The sequence below is a fragment of the Populus alba genome, chromosome 13, assembly GCF_005239225.2.
Source record: "Populus alba chromosome 13, ASM523922v2, whole genome shotgun sequence".
NCBI lineage: Eukaryota > Viridiplantae > Streptophyta > Magnoliopsida > Malpighiales > Salicaceae > Populus > Populus alba.
In genome coordinates, this window is record NC_133296.1 from 3,984,796 (window position 1) to 4,007,931 (window position 23,136).

Here is a 23,136-nt window from a genome sequence, read left to right on the forward strand (position 1 = left end):
TTAAAAACATAAATTTTTAAAAAAGTATAAACTTTACTTATTTTTTAATTAAAATTTTAAAAGAAAATTTTGAGTGAAACTCATATAAAATTATAATGTGTATTAATCAATCAAATACTTCTAATATACAGTGAAATAAAATACAGATCACACCACCCCACTTCACATAAACCAAATGAAATCTAGTGTGTATTTCATCTTGTAATAATTTTTATAACAAAACAGATTTTTTTAAAAAAAACTACAAATTCTAACTTTTTCTTAACTAAGATACAAGATAGAGTTTTCAGTAACGTATATGCAAAACTATATAATTATTTATTAACGCCTAACATAATTAAATATGTTCTTAGAGCCAAAACACATCCCAGCACTTGGAATAAAAACTAAAAACCTATATAGAAACGATTTCTACTTAACACTAAATATACTTTTGACTTTTCTTTTTTAAAATAATAAGTCAACCAACCAGTGCACTTTTCACTTTCAATTTTCTAAGCACTGTGTCAGCCCTCCTTTTTCTTCATTTTCCTTCGACTTCTCATGCCCCGGAGGCCCAAACCCTGTTTTTTCTTCATGTTCTTCTCTCAACTCCGGCAGCCACCTATTCAACCAACGCACTGACAGCAGCCTCCTCACGGCTCACTCAAACCCGATAACTTTTCTTACCCAATCAATGCATTTAGGGTTTTTGAGATTTATGGGTATATAATCTGGGGTTTTTTAACTAGAGTTTAATTGGTTTAATTTATAGATTAATTTAGGGTTTTTGCAATGGAAATAATGTTTAAAAATCCTTGTAATTTGATGGAGCTTTGACAAACAAAAATCAACTGCTCACAAAAACAAGAAACAATCATTTGAATGAAACTTGGTAGGCTTGTTCTAGAAAACATTCCCCGCCAAGGGCTAAATATATTTTTTAAAAAAATTAAAAAGAAAATTTTGAATATTTTTACTAGTAATGTAAAAAGAGTGATTGATGATGAAATTGAGAATTAAGTATTGTAGATTTATGGTGAGTGGAATGTACTTCAAACTTTTTTTTTAAACATTGTTATTTTTTTTATCATGTAAATTGGATAGCTAAAGGTTAAAATTAACCCTTGTTGATGTCTCTGAACTTGTTTATCAATTTTTTTTTTTAATTTGACTTTTATTATTAAGATCAAGACTTTGTTAATGTCATGAGTTTAGTTTTAACTACAAATTTATTGATTCAAAAGTTACGGGATGATAGATTGAAACATTTACTTCATAGTATCTAAGAATTTTATGTACAAAATGATATTAATATTCTTGATTTGAAAGCATATTATACAAGAGCTCGTGACAAGTATTGTCATCAAAGTGAAGTTCTTATAACTTTAAACATCATTTTAAAATTGATATATATTTGAAACAACAATTGATTTTCCAATTATAAAAGTTAAATATTGATTTTTATGATCAAATAGTTGAGCTTTTTAATTTAAGTTCAGCATTATATATCTATGATAGCTATAAAATGAGCTTTCTCGCTATGAAGTTGGTGACAACAAGGCTCCATAACAAAATAAATAATGATTTCTTGCCGACAATTCAGTTGTCAACATAGAAAAAAAGATTGTTATGGACTTCACAATAAATATGATTGTGGGTGAGTTTTATTCAATAAAAGATCATCGAGGATGACTTGGTTCAGAGTGTTTTTGCCTGTTTATTTCATTTATTTTATGTTTATATTGAATGTCTTTATTTTTTAATGTTTATTGGAATATAATATAATACTATATATAAGAAAATTAAGAATTTTATTTTTTATAATTATTCAGCTTATTAAAATGAAATTTAATTTTGTTTTTACCTGTATCAATATATCTCCACTCCCAAACTAAAATTTATATTTCCTCCATCCATGAATATACATTTAGATTTATTTTATATGATCATTTTCAGAATCCCTTGTCAAGATTAAAATATTAAATAGTAGGGTGGAGGCCCTCCACGATTAAACCTTCTTTTGAGCATTTGGGGCCACATATACTCATGCTGATATTAAAATAATAATGGTATTTCATCAAAATTACAAAAAACTAAGCCCTCCACTCTGAAATTAGAAATTTACCAATAATTACCATCCTGTGGTATAATCTTTTTTTACTATTATTAATATAAGTATCGATATTATTAACATGAAATGTCCAGATTAATTTATATGTATCTTGATTAATCTCATAAATCATAAAATTAGTAATTATGTAAATCTTCAATAACTCTAAGAGGAGTAGAACTCATAATTATTAAAAAAAAAACTCAAAATCTAATTTACTTGTGCTATAGTTTTCTGGAGGCAAGAGGATGCGAACTTGTGCTATACATGCATCACATTTGCTTTCAATTAGTCAATTAAGGGGATTAAAAAAATGCTTGTAATAATAATAATAATAAAAGTGCACTCAAGTCTTGATGAATAATCCAATTTAATTTTTATGCAATTTAAAGATATCTTCACACCAGTTTTTACGCATTCAAACTAATTTTTTTGCCATTAGAATTTAAGTAGACTCAAAGTTTTATCAGTACATTCATAAAAAATATTGTATTATCATCTTTTTAAAATTTGAATGTAATATAAAAGGTATGTATTTATCAGCCAAACTAAGCATAATTACATCTGAAAAGGTACAGAGTATCTGCCATTCTCCATCTAACATTACGAGCTATAAAACCTTGAAGACGATTCGAGGGGGCAAAAGAATCTAGCTAGGGTAACAAACAAGGGCATTGCAGCTGGCGCAGGGTAGGCAGAGAGGGCTTAAAAGGTTTTTGAGCCCAGGCCCACCATCTGGCCCATTATTTATACACTTATACCTATATTCCCAGAGGCTTGGGCCCATTTTCCCCCTCTCTTGATGTTACCCTAATAAAGGCAACCTTTTAACGTTGTCTGGATACGAGTTTCTTATTGTTTCAAGACAAAAGAGAAGCACAGTGACGATAAAAAAAGATTGACAAAATGAAAATAAAATATATTTAATAGTTGTGTATAAATTTGAGTGATTATTTTATATATCAATAATGAATAAGATATAATAAAATAGAAAAAAACTATTTTACTATTAATATATATTATTGCCAAACTTAAATATTTTAAAAATAATTAGATATTTTTACTTTAATTTATATTAAGTGTTGAAATTAATGATAGTATAATAACTCTAGTTGTAATGAGTTAATTCAGGACCTAACCAACCCATGGTTTAGACCGGTTTAAGTTTAAAAAAAAAATAAAGGATTAACTTGATTTGACATGATCAAATCCTTGAGTTTGACCTGCTATAAAACCTGATCAAAATCCATTAATATTTTAAAAAAATTAGTCAAAATAATGTAGTTTTGAACTTTAAAAATAAAATACAATAAAATCAGCTCAAGTCAATCCTCTTAATGATCCTCTCAACTCATAACTTAGACTTTGTTGTGACTTGAATTTTAAATCATTCTAGTCTCATGTAAAGCCGATTGTGGGATCATTTATTTTTATTATTAATAATGCTATTTAAAAAAAAAAAAGATAAAAATAAAGGACACGAAAATTACTGAGTAATTAGATTGGATAATAGTTTTTTTTTTTTTTGATAAAACATCTCTCCTTTTCAATTTATATTTAACAGCCATAGAACATCCAAGAGTCTTGCACTGCTACAACGAGTCCTCCATGATTGGTCACCCATTCTTTGCATCGATGGCATTAGCCAAGAAAACCATCCATGCTAAATCTTCCTCACCAGTGTACCAGAGGTAAATCTACTTTGATCAGTGAGCCAAAGTTCCTAGCCATCCGCACTCTATTTCTACCAGTATCAGGACCAACAGGTTTTTAATTCCAGGTCACGTGAGCACCCTTGTAAATATACTTCACCTCTAACATGAAAGCTATGTCAGCCTAAAGAACGAGCCAACACATAAAAGTATAACCACCATGAATCTGCAAGTGTTCCACCTTATCAGACAGCAAGAATGATTGATTTATACTTGTCAAAAGCTCCATGAGCAGTACACTAAAAGAATCTGTGTTAGGAACCAAGAAAAGGAAATCTAGAGATGGAATGCATCCCCCAATTGTGGACGCCATATAGCAACGTGGGAGTGTCCACTCTAGCAAATTCCCAGATTCTCTTCTACAAATAACCCTACAAAGAAGAATCATGCAGGATAAATTTCCTGTTTTTTCTGTTAGTTCATTTCTTTTCCTCTTACTAAAAGAATGGGAGGCTTGAATGAAGACGTATGGGAAACATAAGAGCCGAGAACTCGGAATTTACAGTGTCAAAAAATTGCGACGGAATTCAGTCTCAATCCTCATGAGACCAAATTAATGAATCATCTAGGACGGTGGCAAATCTCTTCATTAAGAAGCTGTGTGATTAGACCAGGATTAGCTGTTGGCTTATTGCCACTTAAAATACGACTCAGTGCGGTCAATTCTTCTGGGCTTGCCTTCTTGAATAGACCTCTAAGAATCGTATCAGCTTCAACTGGTAAAAACTGGCTCCCGGGGGCTTTACTAATAGTCTGGTCCTCATGTGTTCCCTGGGAATGCCCTGCACTGACTATGGATTGAGAATGTTGCGGAATCTGTCCTTGTGGCCGTGAATATGGCCTGGAGTCCCAATAATCTGTACAAACTCGATTCCTGTCTAATGCTTCTATGGCCTGTTTATAGGGGGGAAAAAAAGGGGGGGGGGGGGCTGAATTATATTCAATGTAAAAAGCATTTGGCACAAATAAAGCTGAGAAAAACAAAATCAAAATTCAGAATTGTAAGCAGTGTGGAACCATGTATATTAAAACATGAACAGGGATTTTTTACCGTTCCAAAGATGAAGCAACTTAGGCCAGGTTTGATACAGCATGATGAATATAATAGGTTTATCAGTGTCTTTGGAAAGCTTATCGAACTCTTGCCATGAGGAGACATTTTTTTTTTACTCGGATGCTATATATATATATATATATATATAAACAAACCTATGAATTTTAAGGTATATTTGTTGTGTATTAAAGAAGCTTAGTTTCTTTCATTTTTTTTAGAAAATTAAGCACACAGGAGCAGTTTACACGATGTTTACATGTTATAAAGGACCAACAGTACATGGCTTTTATTAGGCAAAAATAGTCCTCTTACCCTTGTGTTTCAAACCTAGTCTATTAACACCAAAATGATAAAATGTTTGTCAATTTACCCCAATCAATAATTTTCATTAAAAAGAGGCCCTTAGAAAAGAACTAAATTGCACTTGTAAACATAGAAGTAGTTAATTTGATTTTTCTTTTTTGAAATATTTCCCTCTTAATGAACACCTGCTGTTCACACTCACCGCCATTCTAAACACCATGTCACCTTGATGGTGGCCAGATGGCAAAGATCCCAATGTTGAGGCTACTGGATTTTTTCAGAAAAAAGTTCAATTCAGTCCCTAAAGTTCTGAAAATTGCAATGTGGACCCTTCCAAAGCTTACTTTGTGGCAATTATTGACTGGAGCCAATTGGCCAACATTTTGTCAAATTTTGGCACCAACCAGCTAAATTTGAAACACAGATAAGAAGAGACCATTTGCCACAAACACATGGGGCAAAGGGATAGTTTTGCCTTGCTATTATTTAAAAAACCAATAAACTGGGGAAATCAGCACACTGGAAATTTACCTGCACAATTGCTGGTGAAGAAAACCCAAACATTTCAAAGCCATCAAGACTTCCAGGAGGTTGTAAGGGAGGAAGATTCATTCTTCCAGATTTATGCTGCTTTGTGATCTCCTGATTCACTCTCTCTCTCACCATTTCCCAGCATCTGGCTGCTGAAACATGAAAAAATACCTCATTTGGGCAATGCTCCAAGGAAACCTGAAAATACCAGAGCACAACAGATTAGACGTGAAATATCTATCTAAATGCAATGACCAATGACAGTCTCAATCACAGGTTAGAAGTATTTCAAAACTACTGTATGCGAAGAACTTCGACTGTCTAAATCTAAACCATCCGCAAGATTCAAGATTCCATTGCCGTACCCAGTCTTTTTATTCAAATATGGGCACCCATCACTCAACTTTCAGCACGGCATGGAGTTATTTATAATTGGACCAATTCCTGGTTGGGTTATTCAATGTGCTTCATTAATATCACTTCTACCCTCAAACTAGCTACAAAACCAATCATGATGAACAAGGAGAGTTATATCACAACTCTATAGGAGGAAAGGTAATTTATGATGCCAGCAAGTTAAATTTTTTACGAGACATTACCCCTGCTAATGCTTGCTATATACAAGGGGATTATATGTCAGAATTCAAACACTGTTAAAATTACATAACAATGATCAGTAAAATTTAGTGTATTAGAGAACAAGAGCAGCCATCAGATGCATCTGACAAGTACTAAGCAACAATCTTAAAATTCATTCCAAATTTCTGTAGTTGCTTAGAATTCCAATAAGGATCAAAAGAAAAAAGGTAATGATGACCTCTCAAGATATTCAAAGATAAATAAATAACTAGAATATTTTGCAACAATCAAAATGATGGATGATAAGATGCTATAGTATTAAATCCTGACCAAAGGAAAAATTGGTATTACCATAAATAGAGGACCGTTTCGCCCTGCATCCAGTATTTCGGAGACATAGTAACACATATTTGCTGGATCTAGAACACTTATGTACCTAACTCGACTTCTAAATCCTGCATCAAATAGAACAAATATGCATAAATACATGTCTCTTCCTATTCCTTAGCATGACTATTCTTTAACTTCATGATCTTTGTATAAAACACATATGCAAGATACCTTTGGGAAAAATTGCTTGGCTGTTGCACCATGACTTTCCAGAAAGCACAACCCCAAATTCCAGAGGTTCAACATTGCAATTGATCCTTCGCACTACCTTGGCAATTCGGGGACCCTTCTGGCGGTAGTGTCTCTCCAAGTTATTTTGTGAGGAAGATGGGCTACCTGCCATAATTCTCGAGTTGTCCAATGAAGTTGAGGTGGCATTTCCTCCCATCTTGTCTGCATTGTTAAGCTTTCCAATGCCACATGGCTGTGGATGCTGACCCCCAACATCTGTCATTCCGTTATCCCTACTGGTATCTCTATTAGTTGAGGAATTCTGAACATTCCTACCAAATCCTGCTGTGCTAGGACCTGTGTGGCAAGAAACATTCTTTTGATTAAATTCCAAAACCTTTCCACCATCTTGATGATAGCCATCCTTCACTTGCACCACAGGAGCAGATGAAGAATTATTTTTTTGTTCATCAGGAAACAAACTGACATTCTTTTCACTCTTAACTGCTCCATCAACCACAGGAACAGTTAAGATTGAATCTTTATTGTCATTACATGAACTATAATGCAAAATTGATAGCTTCCCGGAAACATTTTCTTTTGCCCTTTCTAAAATTGGCTTCTGTTCATCACCTTCATCATCACTAAGAAGAATAACATTGTTATTACCCAAAGTTGAAGGCTTCTTCCCTTCACATTTATCTGAAGCCAGGCCTGCAGCATAAGATGTGTCTTCTTGAGACAACAGGCAAACTAGCGTTCTTAAATTGGTAGACAAAAGACTAGAACCTTTTTGGTTTAGCTTCAAATTGTCATTGTCCCTCTCAATTCCTTGAAAAGAACTATGAGATACAGATGATGCCCTCACATCTTTTGAAGGAGTGCCTTCAGGTGGTTTCTTCTCTTCTTCCAATGCTATCTGACTACAGATCCCAGATGAATTCATTCTAATATCACTAGATATTGCTCTCCATGGTAAATCTCTACAAGGATCTGCTGGTGTGTGTGATCTCACAGGTTCAGTTGCTGTTCTTATTGGAGAATAAGATAATTTAACATCTTGCGTGTTGTCCTTGGAAACGAAACTCGTCAGAGCGAGTCCAAGATCTAGTCTTGCCCATCGGTACACTGCACTCAATTTTCCCTCCAATGCCTCCAGGAGGATATTTAATTCGCTGATATCATAGCGAAACAGGAAAAATTTGGCACCCCAAGCACATGAGCACAACTGCTTTGCATGAGCCAAGCATGCAAACTTATCTGGAGAGCAATGACACCCTGCTGCAGACAGATGCAAATCAAAAAGGCAAACACTGCATTCCCTCTCACTTGTGGCATCAAAATCACTCTCCATCTTCAATGTTGGGGAAGAGTTGCAGAGAAATTGTCTCCTCACACGCTCTGTCTCCACACGTTCCTGAACCAAGAACATCCAAAGTCAATAGGGAAAAGGAATAGCACCAAAGTTTTCCCATGAGAACTTTTATTGCTAACATAATGACACACTTTCAAGTTTCAAACTTAACATCTAGGATTTCTGAAAAAAAGCATATTAAAAAGTCACTGATAAGATACCTGCAGCACACACCAAAACATGCAAGACAGAGAAAAAAAAATAGTGAAAACTGAAAAGTAAACCAAGTAATAACTTCCCCGTTCATTAAAATAATGGAAATCAAAATCAGACTGCCTGTTCTGTGAACAGTACACAGCCACGTTGCATAAAAATTTTACCAAAAAATGGAGTTGAGATGGCATCTTGAAGCTTAGAACAGTCATCACAATCTACATATACCAATACCAATTTAATGGCAGCATCCTACAACTCCAATATTTTTCTAGTGGCATGTTTGAATTACTACCTTGAACCCAGGCAAGCCAAGCTAAATTTCAAACAGCCATCAATTTGACTTGAGACAACTGACATTGTGACAAAATATATTTCAAACTGTAGAATTCCAGTATGAAAATCAGCTGGATAGTCTCATAGAGACAAACTAGTTTACCTTGAATGCTTTTGCTAATATTCCATTCTTTCCACACACGTCTTTCCATCTTAAGTTATCCAAGGTATTCCTCTTAAGTAAATTCAGTTCCCAATGTGCTCTGACTGCTTCCCTTGCTGCCCCAAGCAACAGTTTATCATGGGAGATGGAAGTCCTCCGTCTCTGCTCACAGTACAGCTCTATAGCAGTCTGTCCATGGGGCAACCAGTCAACAGGAGCTACATTCACTGCCTCCGCACAATTGAAACCACAATTAAACCCCGAATGATATGCTCGAGGAAAGGTTAGCACAAACTCTCCGGAATTCTGAACACAACGATAGACAGGCACTCCTTCAGATCTTAGTATGTTGGGGGAAAGCTGAGTCACCTGCAAGGGAAAAACAAGTTCAAGGCATGGTTGTCATTATAAAATAGGAGGAAAGCTACCATCTGTTAATAATCAGTTCTATCAATGCCATCCTAGGTCATCTAAAAATGAAGCCTCTGTAACTGACACAACTGAAAGCCAGGAACGAAGTGCCAATGATCGCAGAATTTCAGGAACAAAAACATAAGGCATCCGGCATTCCATGGAATAGAGCACTTTTGCAATTGAAGTTTCCTGCCTAAGTTCCATGTCACTAGAGATTTATAAATCTCACCACAAAGATTACTAAGCTGATTTTTTTTTTCTTACTTCATTTCTCCAGAAGACCTCCACTTTTGGAAACAAATTATTGCAGACTGGTGACAAAGGTTATTACACATTTAGCAGATAAAAGAAGAAACCAAAAAAGGAATGTGCACAAAATCCTTGAAAGATTCAGAGAACTTGGGTTAGCCACTGTAATCCAAGTTTATAAATCCAGGTGAAGGATTCCATAAGACAACAATGTGAACAAAGACCATGATTGGCTTTGTGATTTTTGGCAACTCAACAAATGGTGTCCAAACAACAGCTAAAAGAGCATAATTTTATGAGAGCATCTAACATGGTAGCACAGTGCAAGAACGTTTACTCACCAGCTTATGAAGCAAGTCGGGTTGTTCTTCAAAAAGATCAGGTAAATGCTTTCTCATGGTCTCTTCCAATTTAATGGCATCCTTCCCTGGCACACCATACCACATCTTTTGTGCGCCCCAATGCATGTAATTCAGTGAATATAGGTGATGATCTTCGACATGCTGTTCTCAACCATGTGAAAGAAAAAGGAAACACAAGAATAAGTAATCAGGCTCTAAAACAAATGCATAAACTATGCCAAAGCCTGTTCATAAGACAAATAAGAGCTGTTATTATAAAAATTGCAAAAAAGAAAGTTGTAAAACCTAAAACTGAACTGATTATCCATCATTAGAGATGGAGACGTCAAGGCTCAGTTATATACAAGCTACCAATAAAAAGTACACTCCATACACATTCATCAAGAAACATAACAGAATAATATATTTGTTTACCTATGATTATTTATTTATTTAGGACTGAAGCTAGGCTTTTTGTATAATCTATAAAACAGTAGACATAAGGTCTTACCCAACAGAAGGAGGAGAAGCACATCCCTATATACAGCCATGGCACCAAAACACCGGATATATCCCCACTTTCAAAGGAAAGAACGGATCCAGGAAGCCTCGGAAAGTTATTCAGGTTCCAGCCTGATTTTGTATAACGATCATTTGTTGCAGAACCAACTTCATTAGATGTTTTTGGAAAACCACTGCCAAAAACCCCAGTTTCCAGATCAGCCCCATAAAGGACCTGCAATAGACAAAGCAAATGTAACAACTCTAGTTCACTCCGCGACTCATATTGCATGCAAACAAGGGAGACAAGTGACACTGTAAAGAAGAGCAACACAAATAAGTGAATTAATCAACAAAAAGAAAATGAACATTCAAATAGCTCATATCCACTCACAAAACACACCTCAATTTCTTCAGTTGCTTTCTCTACAATTCGCCAATATTCGCCCTCAATATTATCCAATGTAGGTTCACAAGTCTTCTGAAACGTTGTCATATCGCCTCCCTTATTAATAGCATTCTCATTCTTCCTGAAGTACTGGGCCTTGAAATCATCAGCATATTTCTGAAATGTATCCAAAGTAAACAGTGGGCCAGGTTCAAACCCAAATCTCTCAGCTTCACAAACACCAGCATCATTTGACCCTGAGATGCTTCCAATATCTGTACCACAATCGACTGCCATTCTCATGCATCTTCTCCTTTTCTTCCTTGTATGATTAGACATCGTTGACCTCTTTCTCATAGAGTCCCGGTTCTGCAGTTTGTCAACCCTCTGGACACGAGTTGCAAACGTAGAGCCCTCCCAAATAGTTTTTTCCTTAAGGAGACAGGGAGGTTTCCAAGAAGGAGGAGGAACAATGCGACAGATTCCATATTGTTCAGCTTTAGGCCGTATGCTAGCAATATATTTCAAAGTATCTTCAAACTCCTGGAAAAACGATTGCATGCACATTCACAGATCCTTATAATTGAACATAAGTAAATCACAGATTTGCACATCGAAACCAGAATATGAAGAATGTCTTTTTTGAAATTAAGACAAGCAAAATATAACAAGAAAAAATGTAGACCTCTTCAGTTGGGTAGAATACAGGAGCATCCTCAATATCAAGCTTACGGGCACTTTCTGGATGCCATCTTGCACTGACCTGTACCAGATATTCAATTATCAACCAAATAACATTGGAACAGATGATAAAAGACATGAAGGAGTATATCTAAACACAACATCAGATCAGACACAGTTCTGATCCTCTAGGACCCTTGCAACTAGCAACCACAGGAAGCTACATTACAGTAAGAATCCACCATTTAGTAGTGCAGCCATATATGCAGGGGCAGTGCCAACCATTAACTTGAAAATGAAATTATTGTGGATGCTACATAATGATGGCTGTCTAGACAATGACATGGAAATTGCTACAGGGGAATCGAGCTAATTAAACCAGACTGCATGAAAGGCTAATCCAAGTATGCAAGAAAAAAAAAAGGAGAAGAAAATAAAATAACCTTTTGGCAATTACTGCATTGTGGACATCCACGGATCACTCCCTTGGGAAGGCGAGACCTTAAGGAGAGATTCTGCTATAAGAAAATGGGATGTAAGGCATCCAGAGTGACATAAAGGACTTGCAAGGGAAAATAGAAATTCAAATGCTAGATATGCAAGCCGTTGCTCATCATTTTCAAAGAGATAACGATGAAAATGATACTAAAAACTAACTTGATTAAGCTTCACAGAATCAGACTCGTCCTCTGAACAGCTATCCAAATGTTCAAACTTTATCCAGGGTCTGCGTCGAAGGGACCTCGTAACTTTTGCTTCATCCTCAAAGTCTGTGTCCATCTTGACTGACTGTGATTCAGAAGCGCTTGTAGTGGCTGAACAACTGGTTACATTACTTTCTTGTTTTTCACCATCTTGCACCCTTTTTAAGGTGAAAGCTGCAAAAGACTCGAAACCAGGTGGAACTGATGGGATATCATCATTCTCCTCCTTAACATGTACTCTAATGAGTTCAGTTCCCATTATGACTGTAAACAAAAATAATCAACAGATTAATTACAACGCATGTTACTAACAGCCAACAACCAAAAGTCCAATTCAACAATAGCCTCATTTCATTGCATTAAATTTTCCTGGGCTTCCAGAAAATTACTATAGCCTGTAACAGATTCATTTATAGTTTCTTATCAGAAAACACAGCGCAGATTATGTTATCACTCCTTGCCGTTCAAACACCAACTCACATTCTCAAAGGATCATAACTTCTTGACACGAGCAAATTTATATTTCTCAAGCATCACATATCCAGACTATCTTAAACACGGAAGCATCAACTTCCCCTCCTCAATTCCACAATTCTACTTCAAAAAAAAATATTAACTTAATTTTACAATTAAAACAAAAGGTATGCACAGGATCAAATTTATATACTGAAAAAATCCTAAATCACAATTTTCTATAAGAAAATCTGTAATACTTAATCCATGATAAAATCATTAATAAAATCAAACTGAATAGCCAAACACAAAAAAATACTAAAAATAAACTCCTGAGATATTCAATTCATAGAAAAATCATAGAATTCAAGAAAGATATTTATAAATAATTAGTAAAAAAAATCAAATTAGGGCTTACATGATCTTGATCCAGAATCTGTAATTCCCAATTCAGTCAAAGCAGCTGGAAACTCCACACACACACATACGTTCTCCGACCGCACCCGAATTTACAAATAAAAAGTCAAAATCATTAAAATAAAACAAAAATTAAATTTGAAACCCTAAATTCAAAAGGAAGAAACAGGAAATCACAATCTGATTTGTTACAGATCTAACCCTAACCCTAAATCCTAAACCATGAAAGCAAAACACGCGTTTTGTTTTCAACGGGAATTTATTATTATTTAATGAGAGCATACAAGAAAGAAAATATTACAAACAAGACCCACACAAACACGCCTTTCCTTCAGGTTTCAGTTTCAGTGATCAATCAAATCAAAAACAAAATCCATTTGTTTTATATTCTACCTTTTTTTAATAACAAACAAAATAAAATCAAGCGCTCATTGAATTATCTAGTGCAGACAAGGGTAAATCTGGAAGATAATCTTAGGATTTTTTTTTACTTGGATAATAAATTTTCTATTAGAGGAAAGAAAATGATGTATTGAAGTTTCTAGAAACCTAGTACAAAACCAGAATTCTATGTGATCGGACACGTACATGTGCATATACATATACATACATACATATATATATCATGAAATGTTTAAAAAGAAATTTATTTAAAAAAATAAAAATTATTCTAGAAATAGAGGTAGAAACTCTTGTCTCTATCTTCACAATTAAAGGTATTTTATGTCTTAGGTTAGGTGCAGCGACTCAGACTATTTTAATTGAGGGGGCAAATTAATTAATAAATACTATATTATATAGATATGTGTTAAAAAATTAATTTGAAACAAATATACTAACTTATATAAAATAAAATTAATTTGAAAATATTTTTAAAATGAGAAAACTTACATTATAATTATTCTCTTTAAGTTTTCATGATAACAAAATTCAGTTCAGTTACATAACAATTATAAATTTTTCATATAAAATTTCATAATAAAATAAACAGTAAATTCATTAAAACCCATTTCACATCTCATTACCATGTAGTATGCTGTATATAATACATGGATATACATAAGGATTGATAGTTTAAATTTATCATGATAAATCATTTTTAAAAAAAAAAAAATAGTTTTTTTCTTTTTTTTTAAGAAAAAACCAAAATTTTGCAAATATTAATCTTTACTTACTAATAATAATTGAAATATTTATTTATTTATCTCATGAAAAAATTTAATTTCATACCATAACCAGTTCAATTAAAAATAATATAATTTTTAATTAATTTAAAATAATTAAATCAATTTTTATTATTAAAAAATAATTCAAAACAATTAAAAAAAAATAAGGGGCAATTGCCTCCTTAATATCCTATGAGGCTTCACCACTGGTTAGGTGTCTCGGCGTCTTATATTTAGAAACAAATAAAGAAATTTTATAATTTTAGAAACTGCTATCATCTTTTTTTATTATTTTAACTATAGCTGGTCTTGAGATAATTAATTTCCATAAACACTGTCTTTAATATAATAATTATATTATTTAATTCATGTACATTTATGGTTATATGAATGTTTAAATATATTACATGCAAAATGACGTGACCAGAACATATATTAGGAAAATTTAAAAAAACTTCTTTCCTAGAATAGTTTTAGATAGAATAAAAATTAATTTTTATACTGTATAAAAATACTTTAAATAATTTTATAAAATAATTATTATGTCCGGTAGATATTTATCTAACATATACCAAACATTCTCCCATGCATTGTCTAGTTGTTAAATGGGATTTGCAAGAGGTCAAGGGGTAGCTAGAAAAGACTATAGAAAATTAGAAATAGTTATCTCAAATAAAAAAAAAATGAGAAACATTCCACATAAATTATAAATTAAAGAAATATTTCACTTGGAAATAGGTTATTAAAAAAATATATGATCATAAGCATATTTTTCAGACCCGATCTAGTGGTCAGTCCGATCAAGACCTGAGTTGCGAGTTTTGACTGGGTTAATTTAAAAAAAAAATCAAAATGATGTAGTTTTAATAAAAAAATAAAAAAAAAAAGTCACCAGATTGCAACCAGGTTTTTGACCTGGTCGCATTGGGTTTTTCTTTCCCCTATTTTTTTTCAACTCGGCCCGGATCCGGTCCTAAGTCGGCCTGTCGAGTCAAGTCGGATTTCAAAACTATGATGATAAGTATTAATAAATTAATTTTATATTTTTAAATTTATTTTAAAAGTATAAAAAAAAATAGTGAGTTTCACCTAACTAATTACAAAACTAAGTTTTTATTATTTAGGCCGCGTTTGGAAACGCGGGTCAACCCGTGTTTCCAACAAATTCAATTTTTTTATGAAAATTTAATTTTTTATATATGTTTTGGATCATTTTGACGTGTTAATCTTAAAAATAATTTTTAAAAAATAAAAAAATATCATTTTAATTCATTTCAGCGCGAAAATCACTTTAAAAAACAACCATAACAGCGGAACCATAACGGCACAACCACATTTTCAATCATGCCCTTGAAACTCGAACAAAACCCGGAATTAAATAAATCTCAAATTAACCGGCCAATTAACCACGTATTTAACATGTATGATTTCTAAGTTGAGGAGTTTACTGTCTGCCATGGCATAACCAATGAGGAGACGAGACCGTGGGCTAGAGGGGACAGACAGATCAAAAGGGAAGAAAATCAGAGAGGGGTGTTGTTTCGTGAGTTCAAACTCCAAGAAGAGAAGAGAATCAACAGGCGCCCCCCGTGAAGTTACAAGCAGTTTTCCTGAAAAGGAGCAAGAATGCTTCTTTGGATACCATGGATTTTTTTTGGCTTCGGCTGTGCGCGGTGGGGGCACGTATGGAGCTCTGACATTATCGAGGCAACAAACATGGAGGTATGGTAATTTTCAAGCCACGGGAGTGCGACATGCGAGTCCGGGGCCAACTTTAAAACGGAATGCTTGTTTGCTAGTGGGGCCAACTTTGAAAAGAAATTCAACATTGCGATGTAAGTTATGTTTTAAAATATTTTTTATTTAAAAATAATTAAAATACTATTTCTTTTTTTTTAATATTGACATGATCTAAAAAATTTAAAAAATTAATTTAAAACCAGTTATTTTTTAAAAAATAACGAAACAATGGCTCAACAATAACACCAAATAAACCCAAAAACAAAGAATCAATCCTTTTTTACTATGCGCATAAAAATCCACTTTGATCTTCTACTCTTTTTGTTTGGTATTTGTGTTTCGGGATTTTAACTTTCCGTTCTTATACTTTATTATTTGAGACGAAAGAGAAAACTGGTGGGAAATGAGAGATGAGAGGGAAGATTTAATTGACCACTATTCTTGTTAAAAAAAAAATAATTTTGGTATTAATAGATTTTTTTTTATAACAACCATGTTATTGAGGTGTTTTTAAACTTTAAATTCACTAAAAAAAGATTGGGGTTTAAAAAAAATTGATTTAGACTTTTTTTTTACTAATTTAATGATGTTGGGGTTGAAAATTGATTCATTAAGCTTTTTAATATACTTGTTATTTATTTTTAGATAAAAATAAATCAATTATAATATTTTGAATAAAAAAACCTCAACAAGACTTTTTGAATACCTCCTTCCTAACAAAAATTAAACCAATAAACAATAAGAGCATGTTTGGGAACGCGGTGCAAACAGCGTTCCCATCAATTTTAGAATTTTTTATTTTGTTAAAATTGAGTGTGGTTTGTACTTTTTAGATCGTTTTGATGTGTTGATATCAAAAATAATTTTTAAAAAATAAAAAAAAAAATTATTAGTATGTATTTCGACACGAAAAGTTATTTGAAAAATAATCACTACCACACTGCCAAACACGCTCTGAATTATCTATTTTAACTTTAAAAAATAAAAAGATTAACGATATGTTGTACGTTCATTGACCGTATACAAAAATCAAGGGAGGCCATACCTACGGTCTAGGCCTTGTTGGCTCACATGTGCGGGCTAAGGTGTTTGACTTTTTCTTTGATTATTTTATTTTAGTTTTTATTAAAATACACTATAAATAAAATAACTAGCATTATATTTATTTATTTTTAAATTTTGACATAATTCTTAAATATGAGTTTTCATAAGAATGCTGATCATTTTGTTTTCAATTATCACATGCTTGGTATACAAAAAATATATGATCAAGGACATTCAATGAAGTTAAAATTTTGTTTCTTTTATTTTTTTAGCATACTTTTGACATGGTTTTATTAAATTAATTATTTTTTTGCCTTCAATCATATAAAAAATACTGTGGTATTATTTTAGTTTTTTTTAAAAAAACTTGCTTTTGAAATCATAATAAGTTTTTATTTAAATAACCGTGCTTTAAAAACAAACTTTTTTTTCATTAAAACAATAAATGCATGCATTAATAAGAAAAATGAGTTTAAATTTAAGAGATATATTTAAAAAATAATAATAAAATTTTGACTATATTTTTCTATTTATTTTAAATTATTGAAAATTTTGATAGATTTTAATTTTGATTGTCACTGCTTTTTATTCAAGAAATGTGCCGCTAATAAATTATTATGCTGTTGTTTTTAAGAAAATAAGGGCATTTTTATGTTGGTGTAATTGATTGTTTTATGAATAAATATGGTTCAGCCTTATATGCATAATTTTTGAAATAATTTACTCGTTCAACATTGACTAAGAATAAAGCATTTATTTTTTATTTTTCTCAAAAATTTTATTCTCATGTTTTTTTATATGTATGCCTAAACATGGCCGATTAATTATTTTTTTAATTAAAACATACTTTGATGATTATAACAATTTATTTTAAAAAATAATCCTTCTCATAAAAAAGCATGTTCTCATGAAGATTAAAAAAAAAAATTGCTAAAAAAAAATTATATTTCTTATTAAAGATATATTTTTTTTCATTTTAATTTAAATCACCATAGTTTTCTCCAAGTATTTTTTTAATTGTATTTTTTTATTATTTTTTAATGGATCATGCTGCTAATAAAAAGATCATTTTGTTGTCAAAACAAAGAAGATTACACAAATTAAAAAAGATAATTTTAATCAAAAATATATATTTCTCATTTATAATTTTATTCATTGCCATACTTATTATAAATATCTATTTTTTATTATTATTATTATTATTATTATTATTATATATATATTTCATCAATTATAATTGCCACGCATGGTAATTTATTTCTAAATTATTGATATGATCATAATTATTTGAGGATTTAAAAGTCCAATTCACAAATTTATCTCTATGTTGTCGATGGTAGGAGGGCCAGGGCATGACGCTGAAATAAACGATTCTTTTTAGCCAAGTTATGCATGTTTGGCGTTTTGGTTGTGTTTACAGAAAAACATCACTGTCGGGTGTTTGGTTACGGTCTAAACACAATTTTCTATTCATGAACCCATTACCATTTGCGTTTAAATCGCAAGATAACAAAAAGCAACTTCAAGCTGTTTTTTTGTGCTGAGTTGCAAATTGTGTTATAAATAGAGGCTGCAAGAAGAAGAGCAAAAATAGATTAGCGAACAATGGAGAGTAGCTCCCTCGATTCACCATCGCCCTCCACTGTTTCCACCGCCAACCAGACATCACTGCCGCGCAGGGTAGCCGGTTGTTCCCTATCTCCTTCTCCTTCTTCTTCTGCACTTTCATGTCTCTACTGTTATGCAAAGTGAGCAGTGGAGAGTGAATTATTCACTCTCCACTATTCACATTATAGGACAGTGAACAAGCAATTCCCTCAATTCACCACCTGCCTCCGTTGTTTCCATTGCTAGCCAAACATCGCTGCACGTGTAGTGCCTGCTCTTCCTTTTCTCTTTATCCTTCTTCTTCTTCTGTCGCATCTAGCAACTCTCCACTATTCTGCAAAGTGAACAGTAAAGAGTGTCTTCACTGTTCCCGAACCTAAATATATTGGATCGGGCCCGCCCACGTAAAATAAAAAAAATCCAAAAAATTTTCTCAGATATTGTGTTTTATTCGAAAAACTAGTATTCAACATTATTTGACAACACAATATAATTATATTAGTTGGAGATCGCATGATGATGTAACATTTATAAAATTTGATCACAATCCTAATTTTATTCTTGATGATATTTTACTTGATGCTATTGCACGCTCAGGAAGCCATGGAAACTGTAATCCTTGTCAGATTGATTCCGTACGTGATAGAATTGCAAATAATTTAATGGAACAATAAAAAATACTTTATATAAAGTATTGTTTATTTTATGATGTAATAACAGTAGTTAAATCAACAATATTTCAATTAAAAACCATCAATATATATATATATATATATATATATATCTTTTTTAGTTATTTTATAATCTTAATTTCAAAAGCATTTTCAACAAAACACGTTAAACTACTTTTTGTTCAACTTCAATTTTAATCAGACATATATTTTTCTAAATCAATCTCAACTAAATGTACTTTTTATAAAATAATTTTTTTCAAACCACAACTATAATAGTTATTACAATATCAAATACACCAACTGGTATGGATTAGCATTACCGATGGCTAGTAAGGAAAAGAAACCATGAGCTCTCTCTCTCAAAAGTCCTCATTTGATTAAAATTGTTCATTTTGGGAAGTTAATTGTTTTTTATTTTTATTTTTAAAGTATTTTTTATTTAAAAATATACTAAAATAATGTTATTTTATTTTTAAAATTTTATTTTTAATATTATCACATCAAAACGACACAAAAAAATATTAAAGAAAAAAAATCATTTGTTTCAAAAATATTTTTTAAAAACAAAAAAGAAACGTGACTTACTTTTGAAACCTAAAAATGAGATGCAACAACTTTGTATTTAATATTGTGGCCCGCCGCCAACAACATGTTAATGACCAACAAAGAGCTGCTTTAGTTAGGTGCAACAAGAAGAAAAGAAAAAACAATTATAGCTTGGGACTGGACATATATAGCCATTTTTTTTATATGGAGGTATATAACAATGTTAAATGTGAGGTATATAACAATGTTAAATGTACTATTTCAGTGATTTAAGTTAAAAAAAGCTAGCGCCTAGCACTTTTTTTTTTTAAAAAAAAGGTTAGGTCTACATGTCGACTTTTTCTTTATTTTTTATATTTAATAAAAAAATAACATGTTATTTATTTTTTAAAACATGAAATATAGGTAGCAGAAACATTTTTTTTATGTATTTAGTTTTCTATCATCAAAGAGCGGTTAAAAAATCAGGTTAAGGTTTTCTATTCAAAATCTTATTTTTTTAGCATATTTTCACCTAAAAATACATAATAAGTATCTTTTCAATGTCAATAAATCAACTGAAAACACCCCTTAGATTTTCTAAAAACACAAAATCAAATAAAAAATAAAATCCTTTCTCAACCTAATCTACTTTTACCACAAAATAAATTATAACAAACAATTTTTTTTAACAGAGGACAGTTTTACCACAAAATAAATAGGACAACTTTTTTTCCGCATGAGTTTTAGATAGACCACGTTATTTTATTATGTTTTATACTTTAATCTTCTATTTTTTTATTGTGCCTTGCTACAATAAACTATATGAAATCAAGTCATTAATTTGATTATAAAACAATGCAATCGAAGAAAAAGAATGTCGGATAACTAAAATAAAATAAAACAAAATATCTTTTAATATTTTTGTTAATTATCAACAAAAAAATAATGTAATACTTGTACAATTGTTAAACGGGTCTACCTCCTGTAGATTTACGGATATTATATATTCACTTGTAAAGTTTGTGTTTATACAACTGCTAAATATATTATCAAATATCAACTTAAGAAAAAACAATATAGGAAAAACTCAATAACTCTTTAAATCTTACCAAAATATCTGAGATAATATTGATAAATTGACTCTATTAATGTTAACCACATCTAAAAAGAGTATGATAAATATAATACTAATATGAAGTTTCTTGGATAATTGCAAGATTTCACTCAATTCATGGTAGATGCGATTTTACAGTATTTAATTTTAATGTCCCTGGCAGGTTCTAAGCTATTCCATTTATCCTCATGTGGTGGATCTAATTCTCAAATTTCATAGATAGATAGATTGATTGACTAACTTTTCATATAAAAGAAAAAAATCTATCCAAATTAAGCAACATGATAGAAAAACACAAGCTAGGATGTCATGGCATATTGGTAGAAGTTATGAATTTTTTTTTTTTTAAAAAAAATCAAAACAGAAAACAAGACATCAAAGAAATACTAGTAGAAGTTGTCAAAGAATTATCTGAACCCGATAATTTAAGTTATTAGATAAGGATTTCAGAATGTGATTTATATTATTCTCTAACACATTCTCTTTCAAGTTAAAAATTCTTTAAACTTAAAACTTGTATAATCACATAACATTGTGCTTAATTTTTATCAAATAAATAGAGATGGTGAGATTCAAACTCGTGACTGCATATTCATTAATGCTTTGAAATCATATCAAAGAACCAATTCAACCCAGTAACTTAAACTGTTGGATAAAGTTTCAAGATATGATTTATATTATTTTTTAATTGAAGTTGTGAATTTTATAATAAAAAATAAAGTAATTTGTTAAATAACCTATCTCAATTAAAAAATTTAAATTATTAAGTAAAGTTTTAAATTATAATTTATACTATCTTTTAACATATTCTTGAATAAAAGTTATTTATGTTTCAAAAATATAACTATTTAGTTACGAAGTTATGATACCAGGCCGAAAAATTATATAAACCTGAAAGCTTAAACCACCTGAGGCGCCATGCTTCTCACCATCGAGGATAAAAAATAATAATATTGTTTTTAACTCTTCCAGAATGCAACAATTCATTACAGTAATCCTGTAAAGCTTAGGAACTCCCACACACTACATGTATATATACTAGTTACATGACTCGCGCGATGCCACAATATTATTTTTTTACATAAAAAATATTAAAAAAAACTAAAATTTAAAAGTATTAGAGTTTTTTTTTGTAAAGTATATACCAAGAGTCTTGAATTTGGCTGGAACGCCTAATCTAAGAGTAATATTTATAATATTAATAATAACATTAAACTTACATGATCCAAGTTTAAGTGAGCCTGATTGCAACACCGGACCCAAGAATATTGGATGTGGGTCTGGCTATAAAGTCGTGTCATAAAAGTATGATAATTAAATAGATTAATTAAAAAGAAAAAAAAAAAAAAAATTGAATTAATTAGGTTAACCCTTCAAACCAGTTTAACCCGTAAAACCTTGAGATTCGGGTTATGAAAGTTTTATAACTAAATAGAAAAAAAAAATTGACGGGTTTACCCAGAATTAACTGGGTTAACCTGTTCAAACCAAGTTGACCCGTCAAGCCTGGGATACGTGTCATGAAAGTCTGATAATTAAATAGAAAGAAATTTAACATTAACAAACTAAATTAAATGAAAAAATTAATTAAAAAAACAATTTCGGGTTAACCCGTCAAACCAGGTTAAGCCATTAAACCCGAGATTCACGTCATGAAAATTTGATAACTAAATATAAAAAAAATTGACTGGTTTACCTAGAATTAACTGGGTTAACCCATTAAACAAGTTAACCTGTCAAGCTCGAATACATGTCATGAAAGTCTGATAATTAAATATAAAAAAAATTTAATTAAAAAGAAAAATAATTTCCGGGTTAACCCGTCAAACCAGGTTAAGCCTATTAAAAAGATATGTATCATGAAAGTCTGATACCTAAATATAAAACAAATTAACATTAACTCATTAAAAAAAAAAAAATTTAAAACAAAAAAGAAGAAGACAGTTAGTATATATATATATAATATAATATAATATAATATAATAATATATAATAATATAATATATTAATAACAGAGAAAATACTTAATATATATATCTTCCATTAATTCGTTGACACTTGATCCCTGAGAGAGATGATGGACTCCTCTGGTCCTCCATTCTGTATTTGTGAAGAAGCGGTGTTCAGCTTCACAGCTCGAAATCAAGTCTCCAGTCCCAAGTAAAATCTTACTGTTAGATTTGATTCCCAGTCAATAAATCAAACATGGGAGCAAGAAAGGTTTGTCAAGGTGCAGTAGGGTCGAAAGGAGACCTGGCTTCGCGTTCTACTTAACT

At 31.4% G+C, this 23,136-nt stretch overlaps 1 protein-coding gene across 2 annotated transcripts; it reads right to left on the minus strand.

Annotated features, from left to right (window-relative positions):
* Nucleotides 1-3,986: 3,986 nt before the first annotated feature.
* LOC118036442 (putative lysine-specific demethylase JMJ16) lies at nucleotides 3,987-13,564 on the minus strand. 2 transcript variants are annotated; one of them, XM_035042139.2, is made up of 12 exons: nucleotides 12,988-13,564; nucleotides 12,070-12,380; nucleotides 11,856-11,927; nucleotides 11,417-11,494; nucleotides 10,747-11,274; nucleotides 10,354-10,578; nucleotides 9,843-10,004; nucleotides 8,839-9,207; nucleotides 6,833-8,249; nucleotides 6,623-6,726; nucleotides 5,693-5,890; nucleotides 3,987-4,698 (listed from the first exon to the last, which is right to left on the minus strand). In XM_035042139.2, the coding sequence occupies exons 2-12, from the start codon at nucleotides 12,373-12,375 to the stop codon at nucleotides 4,366-4,368; spliced, it is 3,792 nt and encodes a 1,263-aa protein (XP_034898030.1). In that variant the 5' UTR covers nucleotides 12,376-12,380; nucleotides 12,988-13,564; the 3' UTR covers nucleotides 3,987-4,365. The 2 variants fall into 2 exon arrangements, with proteins under 2 accessions (XP_034898030.1, XP_034898029.1); XM_035042138.2 differs by having other exon boundaries at nucleotides 11,856-11,930.
* Between the last annotated feature and the right edge of the window lie 9,572 nt (nucleotides 13,565-23,136).